The sequence below is a fragment of the Rissa tridactyla genome, chromosome 7, assembly GCF_028500815.1.
Source record: "Rissa tridactyla isolate bRisTri1 chromosome 7, bRisTri1.patW.cur.20221130, whole genome shotgun sequence".
NCBI lineage: Eukaryota > Metazoa > Chordata > Aves > Charadriiformes > Laridae > Rissa > Rissa tridactyla.
Genome location: NC_071472.1, coordinates 1846759 through 1870422, shown reverse-complemented (window position 1 = coordinate 1870422; position 23664 = coordinate 1846759). Strand labels below are relative to the sequence as shown.

The following is a 23664-nucleotide window of genomic DNA, read 5'->3' as shown; positions in this document are numbered from 1 at the left end:
TGCTCCAGGGTCCTGTGGCATTGCAGGGTGTCCTTGCTCCCCGATACTGTTTCTCCTCGCTGCCCAAGGGGCTGGAAATGCCAAATTCTGCCTTTATGTTCATCTTTTATTGGTTTAAGGAGACTTGTTCCCATTTGTTACAGCTGACAAAGCTCTGTCAGATGTTTAAAGGCATTCGGAAATGTAAGGAGGTGATGCACCATGCACTGAGGAAGATTTCTTTTCTTCTATCAGTGGCATGATAAAGATCTAATTACTTATTTAAAATTTAAAGGAAAATAATTTATGCAGCCTTTAATAGTTTAAAACTGAGATACGTCATTGTAGGAAAGATCTTTGGATGACTACAAATGACTTCTAAATCTTTTTATTGCGGTGTTTTTCATATTTAGTGAAATGAATGTATGGAAACACGCTAGTGCGGTGTGGTGACACGTTCTCCAGCCAACGCTGGCAGGGCTTCCACACTTCCCAGTTCAGATTCAAAGCAGGGCTCCCAGTCGAAGGTTGAACTGCGCTTTCTTTGTCTCTGGAACGGAGATTTGGAAGACAGACGAGTCCCTGAGCGTAGGGTCTGTGTGTGGGCAGTCAGCCCGTCCGTGGGGACACATGGCTGGCTCCCTGGCTGTCCCCATTCCCCCCAGGAGCAGCCAGACAGTGTCCCAGATTCCAGGTGCGTGCGGTGCGGTGCAGCATCCCATCCAAAGGGCTGGTGGGTCCTTGGGGTCAGCCCCGCAGCGCAGGGAGCAGCCTGGTCCTGTCCCAGTCCCGCATCCCTCGTCGGGGTCTGCTCCCTGAAACCCAGCTCCCGGGCTCCCACCGCTCGCTGGTCTCCGGCAAAACTAGGTCATGTTTCCCGCAAACCTGAAATCCGTCTGGAGTGCCCTGAGCTGATTTATGCATTCATATATATGGGGGGAAAAAAAAAAAAGAAAATGCAATTTGACTGAATTCTGCTTTGAATTTTGGGGTTTCTTTCATCTCGGCGCTCCTGGAAAATGAAAGCCAAGGGAAGTAATTGCCGAAGCCTGAGAGTCGCCGGCTCTCCGTGGGCAGGGAGCTTTGGCACCACGCTCCGGAGATCGCCGCCTGTTCCGCTCTCGGCCCGCGCCGGAGGGGTCCCGCAGGCAGCCACGGCGGGGGTGACACTGAGCTGGGATCCCTGGGATCGCTGCCCGGCGCTCGGTACATCCCCATTCCATTCGTACATCTAAAGTGAGAAAACGCGCAAGTACGTCCTTTGTGCCAGAGAGTGAGCTAGTGAGTCAGAACAAAGCAAGTCTGTTATTACTTGTTCATGTATTTATTATTAATTTTTACTACTATTATTATTACTAATAGTAATAATAATAATGATGTTAATGGCTGATTTTAAAAGCTACTCCTCTTTTATAAACAAAATGAGTAGCATGGATTAGACAAGTAACTGCACAGTAGCATCGGCAATAAATAGGGCAACCCCCCAAATGTGCTCTAAATTTGCAGAGGAGAGAAGGAGGAAAACGGTGCAGTGTGAGAACACCAAAGCCGTATCCGAGCCCTCTCTGGCACTGCCCAGGAGCAGACACTTGGAGCGGGAGATGCTTGGAGGACTTGCTTAGCACGAGCAAGGCAGATACCCGGTGATGTTTCTCCTGGTACGTGCTCCTGCTTCCGGCACTCTGTAGATTTAAGCATCCTGACCTAAGGACCGCATCTTGCATTTAACAGTTCTAGATGGATTTTTTCCTCTGTGAGTGCTTTTGGAGCCCATGCCGGGCTCTGGGCTCCGCAGCAGTCCCGCTCTCCGGAGCACTGCGTGGAGGAGTGCCTCCAAAATTACCAGGTTTGCTTTGATCCTGTCACCTGATAATTACATGTGACGCCACATAGTTCCTGTGTTACGAGAAATAATGACAGATCGTTCCCCATTGACTGTCTCCATGCCACTCATACTTTCTTGGAGTGTTGGGATAGTTCTTGGATGGAAACGCCCAGGTCTGTGTGTTCCCTGGAAGCTCTCACCTTCTCCCCTGCCTTGGCGTGTGCTTTGAGTCATCGCTGGGTACCAGTACGGATTCGTTTAACTCCTGGTTAGGGACTGGAGCGAGAGCTAAGGATGCTGTAATCCCGAAGCTTTCCCCACTGCAGTTGGTTTCCCGAATCAGAGAGAAGAAAAGCCTTCCCGTGTGTGTTCTCCAGGCTGCAAAGCTGGCAGTGGCAAGCGTGAGCCAGCTGCAGTTGCCTGAATCAGCCGCCTTTTTCCTGGAGGTTGTATTTACTCCAGCAGTCAAGCTTCATCTATGAATTTCTCTTTCCTCCCCCAGAGGAGTTGCTCTTTACATAGGAAATGTCAGAATTTGCACATCACTGCACGTGCATCACGTTATTTCTCTTTGTGTCTTCCTGTCTGCAGATTTTTATACTTTCTTCCTCCATTTTCAGGCCCAAGTGTGATAGTTGGAAACGCAAAAGCATTACTGTGCCTGCCTAGAGGTTTCGTTAGCCAGCGAGCCCGTGCCCTCTGGTCTCTGCTCTCACCTGCAGAGTGGAAATCAGGAGCAAATCCCTGGATGCTGCAGCCTGGACCTTCTCTCCCAGCGGTTTTTACTCTGTGAATTGGGGGAGCGTAATAAATAATGTGTTTTTCCAACCCCAAGTACCACCCTTTGCCATCCCTGTCGGCATTGCCGGCACTGCAGCCGGCTGGGGCTGCTGGGGGCAGCCTGCACAGCTTTGCGGAGCCCCCCGGTGTCCCTGGCACAGCCGGGGGACCCCGCAGCCCCCCCCCCAAGTTTGGATGGGGCTTGGTCCTGCTGGTCCCGGGGCAGCGCCACGGCCACCCTCGCCCCATTGCAGCAGTTCGCGCCTCACTGCCAAAGGAGTTTCTGGACCGTAATGGTAGTCCGCGCGTTGCTTGTTCAGCTTCACACACGTGAGCACATACGTGTATTTCACACGGCAGCCCGTCTCCTTGTCTCCGGTTTCCTGCGCTCAGCTCCCGAAGCCTGTTTGTTCTTAAAGAAAATAAGCAGTATCTCAGGAAGAGCTGAAACGTGGTTTTCATTTACTGTGCAGCAGAAATGACAGATTTAAAGATTTCCCTTTGTGTTTATTCTGTGTACTTACTTAATTGAATTCAAGGTTGATTTACCAGTTAGGGGTTACAATTAAAATAATTAATGCCTCTGTTCTGAGGAAGGTTCCTAAGGGCTGTATTTTCCTCAAACAGTTTGGAGGGCTTTCAGAAAGCTCAGCTGCGGAATAGAAGAGAGGCCCCATTCTTAAACGAAATGCAGTGGGAATTAATACATTTGCTGATGCCTACAAATGTTCAGATCCATTAAAAGTCCGTGCCTTTGCTCGTGCAGGGTAAAGTGCATGGAAAAAAATCCGGAATGCCTCTGGTTTGTGGGCGGATCGTTCTCTCCCCGTTGCGTGCCACGAGAGATGGAGGTGCCTGGCTTCGGATGGGTCCTGCCGTGGCTGGTGGCATCGGCTGTGCCGGGTGGCAGGGCTGTGACCAGCAGGCATGGTCGGACCTGGCCCTGGCTGGGCAGTGGTGGCCACCAGGCAGCCGTGGACCGTGCGTCTGCGGCTTCCTACGCCGCCAGTGTCACAGCCCGTCACCTTCTCCCCACCTCACTCCCATGTGTGTTCTCTGATGGGCACCTGCTCTGCAGAACTGACAGATTTTCACCCAGAGGAAGGATATTTCCATCCCTTTTTTCTTACCACCTAAAAGGAGTCTGGTGATTGATGAGCACTGTTTTTCTTTGCAGGTATAACACCTTGCCAAGCCGAAGAACGCTAAAAAATTCCAGATTAGTGAGTAAAAAAGATGACGTTCATGTCTGCATCATGTGTTTACGGGCCATAATGAATTACCAGGTATTTCCCTTTTTACTCTTTTGGATCACGCAGCTATTTTGTTGTTGGATTTTAAAAATAATCATTTCAGTCTCAAAACTGAAACAATATTTTCCCCTTCTCTTTTCAGTACGGATTCAATATGGTCATGTCGCATCCACATGCCGTTAACGAAATTGCACTAAGTTTGAACAACAAGAACCCCAGGTAGGCCGCACTTGCTTTTAGAGACTTTAAGAAGTAGGTAAGTAAAGAGTACGCGGAGAGGCATTTTCAGGGGTATGTTTATGCACAAACCAGTAGGAAAATTCAAACTTCATTCTGAATCAGATTAAATCTGTATTATGGTGCAAATTGATGAGCCATTGCCATCTAATTCTCACTCTACTGACTTCAGCTGAAAGTTCTCTGCGGGAGCACTGCGGCTCGAGTGCGGCGCGCAAAGACCTTGCTGATAACGAGCAGCTTAGCGCGGGATTTTCCTCAGGAGTAGGAAAATCTTCTTAACTAGATGTCTTCTGAGGAGTCCTTAAGTTTGCATTTCTTTGAGAGGGGGTTTTGTTCTTGCTCTGTGTCGGGTTGCTGGTCAGCCCCAGCAATAACGTCGTAGTGGCGCGGGGAGCTGCTGGCTGCCGGGCTGTGTCCCCGCCGCTCCCCGCACACACTCCTCACCCTGGCAGCCGTGTCCAGCAAAGCCTGGAGCTGCAGAGCTCTTGCACGTCTATCGAAACCAAATCTGACATAGCAAGGTTTGCAGGGAAAGGTAAAACTAGGGGATGAGACAAAACTAAACAGCACTATGTGTGTATGTAGATATAAATATATATATATATAGCCTTTGCTTAGGCTGTCCGCTTGCCTTACAGTGCACTGCTTGCAACCTTGTCCTGATGGCACTCGGTACTTCATTCCTTTCTTTTATTTAGCCCTTAGTCAGCAAACCGGGGCACAACATACATGGGAAGTTTATTTTTTTTTGGTGTCCTGTGCCGGAAAATCAGGTGATCAATGTGAAAGAAGTGTATTATTTAGATTTCTGTTTATTAAAAAGGAAAAGCTTTCAAGCGTGGCTAAAATAATCTGAAGACAAAACTTAGTGCTGTTCAAAACCTAATTGTTTTTTTCTTTAGCCCCATCGTGATCGTGGAAGAAGCCAGAGGCTGGGGTGCTTAGGGTTGTCCGAGACGTGCAGAAAGGGAAGCAGCGGCTCTGAGCGATGCTGCAGAGCTGCTCCTGTCCCCAGAGCACCACACTGCCGAGCTAAGGGCCGCAGGAGCGGGTGGAGGATGGACGCAGGGACTTGGTCTCCTCTGGTTGTCCCCAGACGGATGCCACCGACCCAGCCGTAGCTGTCCTCTCCCCGTCGCCAGCCCAGGCGTGTTGGCAGCTCCGGCCAGCATCGGGGACCTGGGCATCCCCCTGGGCTCTGTGCGCAGAGATGCCCTCCCCTCTCCCGCAGTCACGGGTCACTGCCCGCCCTCGGAGCGGGTATTGCGGAAGATCTGTAGTAAGAACCCCTTGATGCTGTCTGAAAGAGCTTGAATTTTATTCTTGGGGCAAGAAAAATGAATTGATGAGTAAGAATTGAAAATGATACATTTAAAATTTCCTAGGAAAGTGAACATTTTATCTGGTTTCCAAAGATAACCTTGACACTTTGAAAGCCAAAAGGTATTTCTTTTTCTGTAACATCTGGTTTGAGTCGATGCTTTAGCATGGGACTAATTTCATATGTGTCTGCATGATTTTAATACCTGCTCAGAGCCCATCTGGCCAGAGTCTGGTTGGTGCTTTTGCCTTATGTGAACCCAGTAAGAAAGTACTGGGAATTATTTATCGTAGAGTTACACTGGCTCTGTTGCATGCTTTTCTTTCAGTAATCTGTTGTCTTCTCTTGTTAATGTGCCTGTGTTAGCACTGCTGTCAATCACTTGCCCGTATTTCTGATTCAAGAGGAAAAAGACGTGCTGAGGCATCCTGTATTTGCTTGACCAAACCACGTCTTTTTTTTTTTTTTTTTTTACGGCGATGAATAATACAAATTATCATAGAAAATAATTCAGATTTGTATCAGGAAAAAATACAGATTTGAATTATAAGCACACTGGTTAAAGGCTGGGCTGAGAGGCCCGGGGCCGCGTTGCGGTGCAGCCGGTGAGTGGTGGCTGGGGTGCGGTGACCCGGGCTCGTGTGAGGTTTGCGCAGGGGGACGCTGCGGCAGGGCAAGCTGGCGAGGGCTGGCGAGGTCGGCCTTTGCCACAGCTGTGCGACTGCCATCGGCTTGCTTCAGTTTCCCCAAGTATAATTTGCGATTTTGATTTTTGCATGTTTTGAGAAGTTGTTAAAGTGGGGGAAAACTGCACGATCCTGGGAGAGTCACAGTTCCCTGGATCAGATGATGCTCAGCATTACATGTCATGCAGGCTTACTAGTTTTAAGAGATTAAAAATACATGGGATGCAAACTACGTCTCCCAGTGTCTCCACGTCCGTTTTGCAGACAGGTGGAAAGCAGGCGGTTCAGCACGGGGTGGTCATTGACTGGTGCCGGTTCTTTTCTTCGCAGGACAAAGGCCCTCGTCTTAGAACTTTTAGCAGCTGTTTGTCTCGTCAGAGGAGGGCATGAAATCATCTTATCTGCATTTGATAACTTCAAAGAGGTATGTTATTCTGCTTTATTAGAATGTGGTGCGCGTGTCGATAGTTCTCTTACTGTTGGCTAGAGCTTTCTCATTCAGCTAAATTTGCTACAGTAAGGATGTTCCATAAATGGCAGGTTTTCCGTAAGCCACTTTGAGCTGCAAAGTAGGCTGTTGATGTCATCATTTTCTTCGTGTTTGTGTAAAAAAGCCGTAATCCCAGCAAGGTGAATCCAGAGTGTAAATTACTCCCTTTACCTTTTGGTCAGTCAAGATGTGTCCCTGAATTGGAAAACTAATGGAGATCTCGAGAGCTTTACTCCAGTTCTGTCTCTGAAACAGCCAGGAATGGAGTATTAGTTCTCCCATTTTCAGAGCCATTTACACAAGCCCTTGAGACGCAAAACTCCTGGCTTTACTGTCAGTGGGGGTTTTGTTTGTGAAGAAATTACAAAATCAAGTCTCTGTGATGGAACGCCAACTGCTGAAATTAATTCAGGTGTTCTGGTTGCCTCAAGTGGGGCAAACCAGTGTCCTTCAGAGGTGTGTAGGTTCAGGCGTATCATGTGTTTGCGTACAGTGGTTCTGAGAACATCGTATGATGGTTCAGAAGCACCAGTGGGGGAATCAGGTCCTAGAAAGCTGCCGTTCTAGTTTATTTTGAGTATTGAATATATGTCTGGATTTATCATCAAAGAAAAAATGAATCTAGACTTTCCGGCTCAAAAATCGTTAGACTTGATGAGTCCCAACTGGACGATGTGTAAACACGTAGTGTGTGTTTCCTTAGTGCTGCTGTTGCTGTAAGTGGGTTAATGCAGATGATCAACAAGCCAAGTTGTTACTTTTCTTTTAGGTTTTATGTTTTGGGAATTATTTCTGGTGGAGAGATAGCAATCTCTGATTTACATCCACTGGAAATATTTGCATGTTGTAGACAAATAACTGTATTTCTGAGGTGCTCGTCATTAGCCAGAGCAAAAGGTTTGAAGCAATCGCCAGCGTGGGCCTGTTGTAGAAACCTCAGCTCTGCAAGAGCAGACGTGTCCGAGGTGTGAGCCGGGTTGTGTGTGTAGAGCTGCCGGAGGGAACGGGAATGGGAATGGGAATGGGACGGGAATGGCACGGCTGCTGGCGAGGCTTCTCCTCTGCCGTGGGGAAGTCAAGCCGGAGGTATTGTGTGACCGTGGAGAAAGCCTGACTTCTGGGTAACACCAAGAAGAGCTGGGCAGAATATGGAAATAAAAGATGACATTTCCAGCTGGGGAAAGGTCAGCAGTCTGTAACGCAGGCACAGAACTGGAACCTGTAGTTTGGTTCTTTCGTATATTCATCTGGGGCCTTGGGCGAGCTGCCGGTATCTTTGTCTTTATTTGCACCTTTGTGAAATGAAGGAATCAGGGAAGCAAAGGCAGATGAGATTGTTACGAAGAACAATTGGGTAATACGAGAGAAGTGCTTTAAATAGGAAAAGCACTGTAAACATGCAAAGCACAATGTTATTATTCCAGGCTTAAATTCTTCTGCCTTATTACTACTGTATTATAGAAGAAATATGAGTCATTAGGGAGGACGGTGTGAGGGATTAGAGATACGTTGGGCAAATGACCGCAGCTGAAACAGCACTGGTCAGGACGGTCTGTGGGGCTCATCACACAGGGAAGGATGGGTAACGTCCCGTTTGCTTTCTTACCTTCCTGACAGCTTTAGTGGAGGTTTTGCTCCTGCATTGTCTTCCAAGTGCTCCGTCATCTCTCTTTTCTCCTGCTGACACTCAGAAATCCCTACGGAACATGTTCAGTTTGCCGTTATTTATTTATTCCATTCCTGTTTTTGTTTGATCAAGTCGTTTGCTGTAGTGGAGCTGTGGGGTGTTGCAGGTGAGGGGGGTGTGCAAGGAGGGCACTTTACCTTTCCCAATTCTGCATTTAGCTCTTCTTCTCTTTATCCAATTAAGCTGCTTATTTCCTTGCTCTGTGCTGTTGTTTTCCAGTTTCCTCCTGGGCAAGGTTTCAGTAATGGTTTCAAGTTTTCATGTTTATAACTCATTCAGCTGGTGTATTAAAAATCTCTGAGTTGCTGACATGTAAAGTACGCAGGGTTAGATTTCTAGCAGTATACGTCCAATTTAAATTGCTGTAAGCTCAATAATATTTGTGTGGCTTCTGTAACTATGTGTTGCAGGGTTGCCACAGCTTCTCTGTGGTTCTTTCATCAGACACTCTGTGCATATTTAGGACAGATTAGACTCGTCGAACTAGATCTCTGCCACTTTATCTCCTTGCCATAAAATAACTTCAAAAGAAACCTGAACTCCTGCCTAGTGCTCACCCTGTAATAAAGGCAGTAGGGAAAACAGGACATTTCGGACCAAATTCTGCTCTCATTTACATCAGGGCGAACATCAAATATTTCATTAGGCTTTGAGCTTTGCTCGGATGTAAATGAGAACAGAATTTGGTTCTCAGGGTCTGAGCTGGAAAACCGCAGTTGATCTGAGTCTTGTCAAGGATTCTCTTTGAAAATGACTTTTCATTTGAAAATGATTTTACAGGCCAGTCTTCTTCCGGCTGGGCCCAGGATGTTCAAATGGAGAGTGGTTTGTTTTGTTAAGCTGCCTCCTGAAAATTATTCTTGTCCCTTATTTCATCTGAAATCGTTGATTCTTGTGCGCAGGTTGTTTCTCTTCGCAGGGCACTCGGCTGCGTGCATGGCAGACGTAGCCCCGTGCTCGCTGTTCGGTACTGGGCGAACGTCGTGTTGAACAGGTCACGTCCAAACGCAGAAACACGGGGATGTTTCACAGCCACCGCGAAGGTACAGCAAACCAGGAGCGTGAGGTGGAATTGAATACAGCAGAACTCAAGAGGAAAAGAAAATCCAGAAGCGTTGTTACTGCTGGGGAAGGGAGATGTGGAGAGGGAAGGAGCAGGGTGGGAGGGGTGGGGGGGAAGGCAAGGGGTCTGTGCAGGGCTCATGAGAGCTGAGGGAACCAGGCTTCACGCTGCCACGCTTTGGGTGGGAAACGCGAGTCCCCCGTCTCAGGCCACTGAGCGGTACAACTGTTGAGTAAGCTTTTTTATTAATTTTGCTGAAAGTCAGGAAGCGGATACAATGAAATCCTTGTCTGTATCGTACAGAACAAATCGGGAATTTCAAGGGAGACACCAGTATTAGTTTCTCATCCGTCTTTGTATTTCTCCTTTGTGTTCTCTGTGCTGTTGAAGGAGTTTGCGTGTTGAGTATGAGCAGGGGATGGTTTAGGTCAGTCTCTCCTGGTGCATGTCTCTGCTTTCTGCAGCTAGCTCTGTGTTTTGGGAACTCTTCAGCATTGACAGAACAGCAACTTCCAGCTCTGTCAGAGAGAAACGCCCCAAATGGTCACACACCTTATGGGGTTGGTGGTTCCTTCCAGGCCGGTGCAGACGTTGGGTACATCATCCCCAGTATCCAGCATAAATTCAGCTCATCCGTTTTCATGACATCTCAATGTGGGCTAAGCGGGAAGGAAAGTTCAAATTAAACTGTGAAGACCATGTCTCTGCTTGTTCCTGGGCAAGATGGATTTTTACACCATCCCATGTTACTCTTCTCAAAAAAGTTACTTAGATAACATTCGTTGCTTTTGCAGTCAGCTTAGTTCTCAGCACAGGAGAGACACAGAGCTGTTGGAGCGGGGCCAGAGGAGGCCCCGGAGATGCTGGGAGGGCTGGAGCCCCTCTGCTGTGGGGACAGGCTGAGAGAGCTGGGGGGGTTCAGCCTGGAGAAGAGAAGGCTCCAGGGAGACCTTCCAGCCCCTGCCAGGCCCTCAAGGGGCTCCAGGAAAGCTGGGGAGGGACTCTGGAGCAGGGAGGGGAGCCATGGGACGAGGGGGAAGGGTTTTACACTGCAAGAGGGGAGATTGAGATGAGATGTGAGGCAGAAATTGTTGGCTGTGAGGGCGGTGAGCCCCTGGCCCAGGTTGCCCAGAGAAGCTGTGGCTGCCCCATCCCTGGAGGGGTTCAAGGCCAGGTTGGACGGGGCTTGGAGCAACCTGGGCTGGTGGGAGGTGTCCCTGCCCAGGGCAGGGGGGTTGGACTAGATGGCCAACCTTCCAACCCAACCCATTCTATGATTCTGTGAAGTCCAGGTGCTGCTTAGCCCCTGTGTCATAAAATCATAGAATGGTTCCGGTTGGAAGGGACCTTAAAGATCATCTAGTTCCAACCCCCCTTGCTGTGCCAAGATAGGCCTCAGCTGCTTGGCTAAGTTTGTACTTGCAGGATGATCAGATCTTGGTTGTGAGGAGCTGCACTAGCCAGGAGGACCAGCAGATGCTTTGGTTTGGCTGCAGCTGCTCTTGGTGCCATCAGGCCTCAGACAGCTTCTGGAAGGTCTGGGAGCAGGAGGAGCGGGAGCAGGTCGGGTGGTGCTGGAGGTGCTGCTCAGCCCCAGTGGTGGGTTTTGCCCTTGCCCTTGCCAGCAGCTCCGGGTGTGCTCCGGCCAGCTGTACTCTGCAGCTGGAAAACTTCCTTTTCCTGAGGGATTCTTGACTGAATTCTGCTGTAGTTATGGGAAGCAGTTTGAAGTTACTGTGCCCCAGGTAACCCATGGGAATAGCTGGGGTGTTTGGCTATTCCCTTGTCTATTTGACACTTTCTGGCCCGTTGCTGGCTGTTTGCAGCCACCTTATTCACAGCACCTCGCCCCGAAGGCAAGCGCTGCATGATTGGGATATTGCAGCCTTGGCTGGGTGAGCCCTTCGGCACGGCCGCGTCCCCTGCCTGTCCCCGCTCTCCACTGGGCTTCCTTAGCAGTGTTTCCAGCCCTTTGTGCTTGTTTCCATGGATTTGTGAGAACAGGCTACATGGTTTTATCCAAGTTGCCTGGGATTTGTGTTGCAGGACGAGCAAATGCACTTCAGCAGAATGGCAGGGAAGGAAAGGAGAGCGGAGTTAGCCGTGAGACAGCTTTGGAGGAGCTCTGAGGGTCGCAGACCAGATGCTGAGAGGTTGTGCCCCGTTTAAGTTGAAGCAGGCTGAGCGCGCTGTTGGAAAACAAGATATATTTTCCTAATGCTTATTCAGAGTAGTTAGCTCATTTTAATAGTGTGACTGCATGTGTGGGTATACAGAGAATTAAGCTGCTGTCTTTTACTGCCAAAAGTAAAGCTTTGTTTTACCGTTATTTCATTGCTTACTCCCCTTACTGTTTCCTGGAAATGCTGTTTTGAATTTGCAAAGGCGTGTTGCACTGGAGCTTAGATGTATCGATGTCCTGGTGAATCACCGTGGCCATCAGAAATGGTGCAAGTGTGTGGCTGCTGGCACACTTCTGCTCTTCTGACACACTTCAGCTCCCTTGGCATAGACCTGGCGTGGAGCCAGTGATGCGGCTGTGAGGTACCACAGCATAGCCCGTGCGGTGGTACCTCACCTGGGACCCAAAAGGAGCATCATTGCAGAGTTGCGATCGCTCTCTGTCATTTCTCTGACATCTTGCTGTAATCAAAATGCTTTCATTCATTGCTGCCTTGTCAAGGAAGGATGTTTTCATGTTGACGAGATTCTACAGATTGGGAAGATCTTTTAATCATAGAATTGTAGAATGGTTTGGGTGGGAAGGGACGTTAAAGCCCACCCAGTGGCACCCCCTGCCCTGGGCAGGGACACCTCCCACCAGCCCAGGTTGCTCCAAGCCCCGTCCAACCTGGCCTTGAACCCCTCCAGGGATGGGGCAGCCACAGCTTCTCTGGGCAACCTGGGCCAGGGGCTCACCACCCATCATCAGTGCCATTGGCCAGGTACTTCTAATGTACTTGTGTGCCGGGAGTGAATCGCGTAGGAAATGTTTTGCTGCAGTTGATGCTGGTTGGAAGATGAAGAAGGTCTTACAGAGCTGAGAAGAAGAGCAATGGGATAACGAAGCCTGCTATTCTCATGTCAAGATTTCTATGGCGGGGTAAAGACGTCTTCAGCAGGTTGGAAACCAAGCGCTTTCCACCCTGAGGGCAGCTGTAGTTTGGGTCACCTGCACCCTGCCAGGTCTTCCTCCAGGAGGTGTGAAACAGCACGTGGGAAAATTCAGCTTTCCGTGTGGCTGGCGCTTTGAATTGGGAAATAAATTTTAAATGTAGCAAGATATTCAACAGGGAGATTGCAAAGTGCTGAACTCCACTGCTGATGTGTGTTACGGGATAAGGATCACGGGCTGTCCCTGTCTGCAGGGCTGGTGGGGACTCCCCAGAGGCTGGACCGCAGCGGCATGGTGTCTCCCTGCGCAATCACAGCCTGTCGGGCTCCCGCTCCCACCTCGGCAAAGCCATCCCTTGGCTCAAGAGTAGGTTTTAAACTCAGGGTGCGTTTTTCTCTCTCTTTTCTCATCGGAGTGCCAAAACCGATGGGAACCTGCCCTGATGGAGGATGGGAACCCGATAACGATGTTATGAGGAGCTGCCCTGATGGAGACACGACTCAGACTCCTCGGGGACCAGCTCCGAGCTGTGCTATGGGTCAGGTTTGCTTCACGGTAAAGTTTCTTATGGTTGTGTGTTCTAGCAAAAGTTATGTGATGCTTTTCACATTATATATCCATATTTATATACATACATATATGTATATATGTGTATATACATACACACCTTTTTTTTAAGGAGCTTTTGCTTGCAGTCAGAGCTGGAGTCTCTCAGCCCATTTGTCTTTAGTTGTAGGAAACATCACTGAGAGAGCCTGGAGGCAAAGGTTTTAGTGCACCGGATATCCCCAGAAATACCTGAATTAGCCTAATTGCAGCCTGGGCTGGGGCAGCATCGCGGGGCGTCCCTGGGAGGGGGGACAGCGAGACCTCCCGTGGTGCCACCACCCGCCAGAAACCCTTTCCCCAGCTCAGAGACCCCACGCTTGGTCACAGGCTGTCACAGCGTTACCAAGCTAAACGAGGATTCCCCAGGCGCAGAAATAACGTGGCCAGGCAAACTGTGAGCGAGGTCGGGAAATCTGGTGAGAACATCCAGAAATAGAAATAACACCAAAGTTCTTGTTCAACACAATTAAAGCTTGCTGAGGCTCTGAGTGCAGAAAGCTCTTTTCCAACTCACTTGTGGCCTTGCTTCAAAAGTGAGAATTTTTGCGGCATTTCTAGTTAGCGGTTTTATTTACATGGTTTACATGTTTTTCATTTACTGAAAGCGTAGCAGCCAATAAAGGAATATCTTCAGTAAGTTCACAGATAGATTGAAAAAAAAAATCACAACCCGACAGCGCTAATGTGATTGCATGATGAAAACAGTTACAAAGAAATTTTGGGGTTTTTTGCAAATATTAATTTCCTCCGCTTTTGTGAAGATCTGAAAATGACAGTTTTTGAATATACTTCACAGTGCTCCGAATTAACATTTTAAGGAGCACAATCTTAGATCCTTATGCAGCTTTTTGTTAATCTCCATTTTAAACATAGGAGAAATTACTTTAATAACAACTAAACATTTCTGGGAAAAGACTGGAGGACTCTACCACACTTTTGTTTTTTTATTCTTTTAAATAAGCACAATGGTAGTTTTAAAACAGATCCAAACCGAGGAGGCAAAAGAATGGACTGGGATCTGCAGCGAGACAGAAAGCCAGCCAGGAATAATCCTGGCTCTCTGCAGGGAACACTTCCTGACTTTGGCTCTCATCCAGCAAAGCAGTTAAATTGCTTATTATACAAGCATATACCAGAATAATTGAATTCGGTGAGGTGAGCGTGTGCTTGTGTGCTTCGCTGTATGGGAAGTAATTATAGTATTTGAAAATAAAACCAGAATTGAGGTGTTTTTCCTAAGGTGAACTATACCTTTCAAGAAACCAGCTTGTTTTGCTCCAAGACGAAATGCCAAAAAATGAATGGGAATTCAGATAATCCGGAAAACCTTGGGGAAGCTCATCGTCTGGTGGTGATTCCAGCGTCTGAACTTCCTCACGTGCTGGGAGAGAAGAGCTGGCCCAACTCGATGGAGACGAGGGGATGAGAAGAAGCGGGGTCCGGCACGCCAGTGCTCCCTCTTGTTTTAGCATTGGTTGAGTTGACTTACGTGATGTTTAGTTGACTTAAGTGTTCACTGCTCTGAAATACCTGACAGGTATTCCAAGTGCAGGGCAGCCAAGGGATCAGGGCCAGCCAGCGTGGGTTTAGGAAAGGGAGGTCCTGCTTAACCAACCTGATCTCTTTCTATGACCATGTGAGCCGCCTTCTGGATGCGGGGAAGGCTGTGAACGTTGTCTGTCTGGACTTTGGTAAGGCCTTTGACACCGTCCCCCACAGCATTCTCCTGGAGAAGCTGGCGAATCATGGCAGAGACAAGTGTACTCTTTGCTGGGTTAAAAACTGGCTGGATGGCCGTGCCCAGAGAGTTGTGATCAATGGGGTGAAATCCTCTTGGCGGCCGGTCACCAGTGGTGTCCCTCAGGGCTCAGTTTTGGGGCTGGTTTTGTTTAATATCTTTATCAATGATCTGGATGAGGGGATTGAGTGCACCCTCAGTAAGTTCGCAGGCGACACCAAACTGGGTGGGAGTGTTGATCTGCTGGAGGGTAGGAAGGCTCTACAGAGGGCCCTGGACAGGCTGGATCCGTGGGCCAAGGCCAACTGTAGGAGGTTTAATAAGGCCAAGTGCCAGGTCCTGCATTTCGGTCACAACAACCCCAAGCAACGCTACAGGCTTGGGGCAGAGTGGCTGGAAACCTGCCCGGCAGAAAAGGACCTGGGGGTGCTGGTGGAGCCAGCTTGACACGAGCCAGCAGTGTGCCCAGGTGGCCAAGAAGGCCAACAGCATCCTGGCTTGTATCAGGAATAGCGTGGCCAGCAGGAGCAGGGAAGGGATCGTGCCTCTGTACTGGGCACTGGTGAGGCCTCACCTCGAGTGCTGTGTCCAGCTCTGGGCCCCGCTGTACAAGAGGGACATTGAGGTGCTGGAGCGTGTCCAGAGGAGAGCGACCAGGCTGGGGAGGGGTCTGGAGACCAGGGCATGTGAGGAGAGGCTGAGGGAGCTGGGCATGTTTAGCTTGGAGAAGAGGAGGCTGAGGGGAGACCTCATTGCCCTCTACAACTACCTGAAAGGAGGGTGCAGAGAGGTCGCTGTTGGCCTCTTCTCCCAGGGGAATAATGACAGGACCAGAGGAAATGGTCTGAAGCTGCGCCAGGGGAGGTTTAGGTTAGATATTAGGAGGAATGACTTTACTGGAAGAGTGGTCAGGCACTGGAACAGCTGCCCAGGGAGGGGGTTGAGTCCCCATCCCTAGAGGTGTTTAAGAAACGTCTAGATGTGGCACTTCAGGGCATGCTCTAGTGGCAGAGATTGTAGGGGTTTTTTTGTGAGTGTATGGTTGCACTCGATGATCTCAAAGGTCCTTTCCAACCATTAAGATTCTATGATTTCTAGGTGAGAATAATCACAATCCCCTCACGTATTGCCCAGTGATTTTAACACCGGATCCATCCGAACGGCCGGGCAGCGAGCTGAGAGGCGGGGGCATGGCCAACGGACCTCATTCTTCACCTCCAGCAGTTTTCACTCGGGCGAAGTGAGACAGTATTGTTCGGCGCTCCCATTTTCACAAGGCTTAATTCGGAGTCAGATTTCTCTGTTTGAATAATGAATGGCAGCGCTGAAAAGAGCAGTTCTGGATTGTTCTTACGGGCCATTATAATAACTCTTTGCTAAGGAGAAGCTGTTTGCAAGTGCTGGAAAATGTAAATCCGTTTGTTGTCTTTTGCACTGCAGCAATATTTTGAGAGTGCCTTAACCCTGCTGGTAGAGAAGTAAAAGGTATTTTAACCTAGTAAGTATTAAATAACTGTTTACTTAACCGGTAACTTAGGGGAAAACTGATTTTTTTGTTCTGTAGCAAACTGCAAAAATGTCAGCGTGATCAGGCCAAACAAAGTGCTCCTGTGGAGTGCTGCTTGCCCGTGGTGGGATCTGCTGCTGACAGTGGGCTGTTGTGGGGGAGAGAAAGCCAGCATTGTGCCGCCGGACAAGGGAGCACAGACAGGAGAAACGGGTCACAAAGGGTCCCATGAATTTTTGGGTTGCATATCCATCAGGCTCTTTATAACACCACATCCAGCACGGGCTGCGTTCGTCCACACAGAGCGTGTTTGCTGGGAAATTGTGCTGCTGCTTCTCGCTCTCGCAGAACTCGAAAAGTTACTGAAGGAGGAGAGAGCGGCGTAAAACAACCTTTGGGCAACACATGGTTAGATGGTCATTTTAAGGTTTGCGCTGACAGAAAACCCACCTCTAGTGGGAGGTGTCCCTGCCCAGGGCAGGGGGGTTGGAACTAGATGATCTTCAAGGCCCCTTCCAACCCGAACCATTCTATGATTCTATGATCTATAAACAAGTCCTGAATTGCAAAGCCTTTACAGAGGTTTAGGTGGTTTAGATTTGGTCCGTCAGAGGATTGTTTTCCCTGCCTTGAGGTCACCGTTAGCTGCCTTTGCCACGCCAGACCATACTCACCTCCAGTGCAATGAACCCCAAACGATTTCACTTTCTGTATGGAGTTGGGACCACCAGGTGTTACCTGCTGCCTGGCACAGGGGCACTTTGGGAGTTGGTTAATGTCGTCATTACAGACGTGTGTTGCTGGCTCAGAGCTGTCATTCCCTCTGCCCCCCTTTGCTGTCAGACCGGCGCTGGCGTGGAGGCAGTCGCAGGAGGCAATTGCTGTGTCTGGATGGGGCGCTGAGGAGCATCAGTCCTCCAGATGTGGAGGAGATTGCGGTCTGGCAGCTGAGTCTCGTAGTGTGCGTTCTGTACCGTTGGCCAACAAGCTGCAGCTCCAGAGCCTGAAATGCTGCCTGTGTTCGCTGCCATCTCCGTATGGAGCACGCTGTGTTTGCTTGTGGGGAGGTTTAGTTAAGAGCTCCATTCTCCAACAAAAGGAGGTGGTGCGTGTCATTAGATAACTGTCTGAGGTAGGAGGACGACGGATGTGCTTCGATCAGCGCCGATTTTCACTTTCTGCCTGACACTGCACATGAAAACATCTTCAGTTTTTCCAAAGTACCCTTGTGGTGTCTGCCCGGGCTGCCTTTCTTGGAGCATCTTACAGAAATCCAGACGCGTGAGCAGGAGCAACGTGAGGGTTGTTGTAGTTGAACTTTGCTCTTGGGTGGTCTGGATGGGAAGTGTGTGACCTGAGAGCATTGCCAGGTGGATATGGATATAATCGTCACTAAATTTTTCATAACGGATCCTTTTGCTTCCTTATAGGGTTGTATGGTACCTTTGTGAGGAGTTTATACTTCGTTAGCACCCAAAGCCTTCCCAAAGAAAGGACCCTTCGTGGGTGGTTCTCCATAAAGCCATATTGTTCTTCTAGAATGACGTGGGCTTAATGCAACCTAAAAAGTTTTTTTTCACAGCCTAAGTAGAGACAGAGTTTTTTTTTTATAGCTGTGGTAACCCGTTTAATCTTGCTCCTTACACAGAATAATGCTAATAAAAGAAAGATCAGCCTTTCTTAGACCCAGCCATACTTTCAAATGACAGACCTCGGAAATTTATGCAAATATAAATGGCAACATATGGTTTTATGTGGTGGGATTTGATTTCAGCATTCGTCTTGGACGTGGGCCAATCTTCAGGCTGTAGGCTTCATCTACAGTTTCACTCTCTTTAATCTTCTAGGGTAAATTATATCATTTCATGAAAGTCAGCTCGCTGTCTCTCGGAGTGCGCGCGGTGCCGGCTCTGACTCATCTGATGATAGTGCGAAATATCCGCGAGCAGCCACCGAAAGCTGCGGCTTGTTGTTGCTTTTCCTCTTGCTATCAGCTGCCGGATCCCAGTCAGCCCGGGCTGCTCGTCCCGGCATCGGCAAGTCTCTGCCGGGGCTGTAGCACTTCGGGTTCTTCCTTAATTTAATTAGTCAGCCATAAATGGCTTGTAGTTGTTTATGTCAGCTTTTCTCATCCATGTGGAACGGTTTACATTAGATTTCCCAGAAATCAGTCCTTCTGGCTTTTATTGTTGAGTGATCGTATGCACCATTGTTACGTTGGTTTCCACAAGACATGTATTTTGTTTAAATCAGCTCCATGTTTTCTGAAGTGGGTACCAGAGAGACACAATTGCTCAGAGCTCAAAGTTGAGATGAACCTACTTTTTTTTCTTTTGTTATGTTGCCTCTTAACTGTTTTGTGGGGAGGGGAGAGGACGGAGAGTGCTGGAAGGATTTGCAGTTGGTTGAACTGAAATACCATCCCGTTTACTATAGCTGGAAAAGAACGGCTTGGGATAATAACGTAGGGATGGGTGCATCTAAGCAGCCTGCGGTGCGAGTGAAGGAGAGGGTTCCTCAGGTTTGCTTTGAGCGGGAGTTGGATTGGGCCCAGCATACGCCTCCAAAATCAAATTACATCGGCGGGCAGCTGCTGCCTTTGATCCTCACAGTGCCAGTAGGTTCCTGAAACTCGGCCAGATTCTGGTTTTCTCTTTGGCTCTTCCTGACGGAGGCCGTCCTCTTTGCAGTGTTTGTCTCTTTTCCTCCTGAAGAGCGTGTGGCTGCTGCCTGGAAGCATACGTGTCCCAGGAGGGGCGTGTGCCACAGCAGAGCCCTTGGTATGGTGGTGCCCTCGGTGAGAGGGTGGCCAGTAACACGTTCATGGTAAGTGCCCGGAGTAGGTAGCGTTGCTGCATGTTCAGTGAACTTCAGCTTCTTCAGGACGAAGCGATTCCTGGTCCAGCACGCGGAGAGCGAGGGAGCTGGACGGGATGCTGTCATCTGGGGCGGAGATGCTCTGGTCCCCACCAGAGCGTGCTCATCCCACCTCCCGCTTTTACATGCACGCTTGGGAAACCAGGGTAGTCATGCCAAAATGCCCACGGCAATCACCCTGTTTTCCTAAGGGTGCTCCTGGCCACTTCGGGTTTGAGTTTGGCCGTTTGGTGGCTTTGCAGAGCCTAAGGCTCTTCACCGGTGACGCCAGCTCTTGAGCCACCCGCTGCAAAGCCAGCATGCTGGGAGGCTGGGCAGGGGCTCGCTCGCCCGCCCTCAGTTTTCCTTGGAGCTGCTCTAACTGTCAGCGATGTGCGTGTGGTGTTTGGGCTTCGATCTCCCAGCAAGGCGATTCCCGACGCTGTAGGAAGGCTTTATGAGGATTACTCCTGAAGAAAAGCCCGAGATTAGACTGCAGATTTACAGCCTGAGGCTGGATGGCCGTGGCTCCCCAAACTCCCCCGTCCTTTCCGTGTCCCGGGGACCTCATCTCTACTAAGCAGAGGGACAGATCGGGCATATTTCACCCCTCACACAACCGCAGGCCAGGCAATACCGGGGAGGAGACTTGCTCCATGCAAGAGCGGGTCTCTCTGGGCTCTGGTTTACTCCATCTTAGACCTTCGTGTGTGTTCTATGGGCCTGGTGGAGCAGCCCATGTGAAGGCATTCAGTGCTTCAACACCACTTGCGTGGCACAGGCTGTAGAGAGAGGCGAGTCCTTTGGCTTTAAGATCATGATAATTTGCTTGACCAACAAGTGTAATCTGGTTTTCGTGAGGGTGCACGCTTTGGTGTTTTAAGTGTGTTTATTCTACCTTCTGAGTCTTGAAGCTTCAGCTGGAAACTTTTAAATACAACTTCAGCAAGTGTTTGTGTGGACTTCAGCACCCTGCCTACCAGAGCTTGTGCAAGCAGGGCATCCCGAGCCTGCACACAGCCCATTAGTTGCAACTTGTGGCCATGAATATTGATGGTAACGTTATCAAATTATTCATCCCAACCAGTGTCCTCGTCCTCTCACAGAGATCCAGTGCCAGCATTCCTATTGACGTCAGGTAGTGACCACTAATAACCTGAATAATAACCCAGTGGTGGCAATTCCGCTTGGGAATGACAGAAGATGTATCACATACACCACAAGTATTTTTATTCAGGCGTAACAGACAGCAGAAAGCGTGGCCAGAGGTCACCCAGCAGTTGCTGGTCACTGCTGACAGTGCTTTGCAGATCTCCTCATCTGCTGGGTTTAGGTCCCACTCAACTCTGTGTGAATTCAGCGAGGTCTGTGCGGTGCCTTAAAAAAAATACCCCGGACGATGCACCACAGAGGGAGGAGCTGCAGTTGCTGGGCAGGGAGGACGGGGAAATGGGTCCATCTCCTGGTGCTCACCTCTGCTCCCTTTTGCTGCCCAACTTATTTAATGTTTTGTGATTTTGGTGTGGATTACTCTAGATCATTCGTGTGCTGAGGAAAGTAGGACCGAGCCAGAGAAGCTACTGGGAAGTAATAAGATTTAAACAATATCCTGAGACCTGCTTTATCTTAGATCTTATTTCTCCCTCAAGTTGCGTGTGTTTCCTGCCAACACCCCTGTATTACGGCTCTGTAATTCTGACCAGCTGATAGTTACGCTGGTGTATTTCACTCCTCATTTAGCCGGTGATGATTTTCTTTTTTTCCTCCCTGTAATTTGTTCTCCTTCCTAATTACGTTATATTACAGTGGAAATCCAGTTCTGCACTGTGAAAGAGGACGAGTCTTCCTCTAGCATAGCCTGGTGCAACTCTCTTGCTTATGCTTGTACCGTCAGTGGGTGTGATTAGATTTTTTGCAGAAAAGGAGATACAAAGATTTGTGTTATAATTGTACCTGCAGCACGGGTGTTCACCTGTGATTCCTCCACTAGATATGTCATGAAGAAGAATATTTGTAACAGGAGAGGAAACCTGGATGGAGAGGTTTTGAACAAGCAGATAAGCTGCTTTTTAAGTGGTTTTAATACTCTCTTGCAAGCTGTACTTTAACAAATACGTGGTGGTTCTTTTGCAGGTGTGTGGGGAGAAACAGCGCTTTGAGAAGCTGATGGAGCACTTCCGAAATGAAGACAACAATATAGACTTTATGGTGAGTGCCGTTTATCGTCATCAGACTTTGCTTTCAGCGTTTACTGTGGCTGGTCCTGCTGTCGTAGGCAGAGATGAATCTGCCTTCTGATCCTTGGCCTAGAATTACCACAATACAATTTATTTTACATCCCAAACTACATAACGTGCGTTTCATTTTTAGCTTCAGTTCAGTTATCTGCAAGAAATGCCTTGTACCGTAGTGAAGGTAAGAGGAAAGTCACCTTTTGGCTGGGTGCGCTCGTTCGCTGTGGCAAAGCAGCAGCTTCTGCAATATCGAGATGCGTGTCCTGTCCGTGTGCCAACATCCCCGGAGTCACAGACAGGGAAGTGTGGGAGAGACTCGCTGCAGCTGCCGTCTGGCCTTATCTGCTGATAAATATAGCAGTAGTTTGCACCACTTTTGGTTCCTCAATGTGCATATGCATGATTATTCACCCCATCCACTTCCCCTGGAGCACAAGGGAGAGCGGCGAGGGAGGCGGCTCTGGCTGGCACCCACCCACACCAGCGCCAGCTTGCACGTGGCAGCACGGGAGAGGCAGAGGTCGCGACAGTAAGGATGAGCCAGCTGGTTATGTGTCTGATATCAAAAATAATTCTGCATCCGTGAGTGAGTGCTGTGCCAAGTCAGTGCTTGTGTCAGAAGTGTAAGAAATTTAAGTCCTACTTTTAAGTAGAACACAAATGCTGGCATGGTCAGTGCTGCTCGTGCCTGATGCCTCAGATCTGACCTGATCCCGTTTTGAGGTGAGAGCAGAGCAGAAGGGCTTTCCTGGCCGGTCTGCCAAGCCCTCTGGTAAGCATCTGTGACACTTTATACTGTTTTAGTGCTGAGCTTTGTGTTAAAGACCTCTTTCTGCCAGGAACTGGGTGTTAAAGCAGCCAGTGCGGTGTTGTGATGTTTCCAACACTCCGGTGTCAGTGGCTTGCAGCCCCGATGGCCAGGGCAGGCTCACATCCTTGAGGGGACAGCAGAATAAAAAGGAGGTGGTGTGAGGGAGCCAGGATGGCCTCTTTCTTGTATTTAAAAAGAAAAAAAAATAATTTACAGCGATCCCTGCAATTCTACTGAAGTTAGCAAGCTGCTCTCAGTAGCTCTGACGTGTTACAGGTGGTTTTGTTCCTTATTACTGCAGTCCCAGAAAGGACACGTTGGTCGTCACAGTATGCATTAGGTATTCTCAGACGTACGTACAGTTTAGTCTGGAATTTAACAGAAAGGTTTGTCAGTCCTCAACACCCGACTCAGGCGTTTTTCCCGTGCTCGCAGGGAGGGATGATCGTTTTTGGGGAGCGGGAGAGTCGCACAGCTCCGCACAGCCTGGAAGCAAGACGGTGGCAGCAGCCTTGCCGTGAGCTATGGAATTTGTCCACTTTTTTTAAAAAAAATCATCCCTCATCTTTATTTAAGCTATGATGTAGGGGTGTAGTAGGGAATATGCATCTGGGTGTGTGTCCGTACAAGCTCGATGAGTTGTGAACATTTAGATGGCCTCTTAGAAACTTCCGTGGTCCTCTCAGGGATGAAGGTAGTGCTGAAATTTGCTTGAAAAAGGTTAAATTGGTTTTTTTCAGGACTTGCCCAAATACTAATAAAATCTACATCTTTGGGCTGCTTCCACCGACTGGGGGCTTGACTATATGACAAGACTAAAGCTAGGAGACAGAGCTCATGACAAACGGTTTGGCAGATCAGCTCGTTTGTCGCCATCTGTCCCTAATGAGCTCCACGGGACCCTGCCTGCTGGCTCGCTCCGTCCTGGCGCTGCAGGAGCCCAGGGAAGGCATCCCTCCGTTCCGCAGGACGGGATAAAATGGGTGCTGGAGCCCAGGCTCCCGGACTTAACGTTAAAGCTCAAGTAATTCCAGGAGTTGCAAGGACTGAAGATAAACAACTGTTTCTGCAGGACCGGGCTTTCCCGTTGCCCTAAATGGAGAAGGCGAGATGTCTGGGAAGCTGAAGATGGAAGGGGCTGCGGTTAATTGCACGCATCGACAGGGAGGAAAGAGCACCAAAAAGGCAGAAGTATTTTAGAGAAGGTTCCTGTTGTTGACATTGACTGACTTCATTTTAAAAGCAACTCTCTCAGATTAGTTTTCTTTGACTTGAAAAATTCCTTAGTTGTGTATGTAAGGATCTGAGAAAGGAAATGAGAATTTGGCCTTAATGCAGCAAGAGCCAAAGCAAGTACAACAAAAGCGCTTTTGAAAATAGGGGAATTTGGCTCCAGGTGATAGGACAGGACAGCAGGGCTCAGCTGGCGAAGGCCGGTACCAGCACTAGGAGGAACCAGCGTTTGCCACA

The 23664-nt window shown here is 49.0% G+C and overlaps 1 protein-coding gene across 6 annotated transcripts in view; it reads left to right on the top strand.

Annotated features, from left to right (window-relative positions):
• Window positions 1–23664, top strand: part of FMNL2 (formin like 2) — a 145392-nt gene that overhangs the window by 96601 nt on the left and 25127 nt on the right. For all 6 annotated transcript variants that reach the window (XM_054209189.1, XM_054209191.1, XM_054209190.1 and 3 more), the window contains 4 exons: window positions 3762–3870; window positions 3980–4056; window positions 6415–6508; window positions 21283–21357. In XM_054209189.1, the coding sequence (XP_054065164.1) occupies window positions 3762–3870; window positions 3980–4056; window positions 6415–6508; window positions 21283–21357 (355 nt within the window). The remainder of the gene's footprint in view (window positions 1–3761; window positions 3871–3979; window positions 4057–6414; window positions 6509–21282; window positions 21358–23664) is intronic.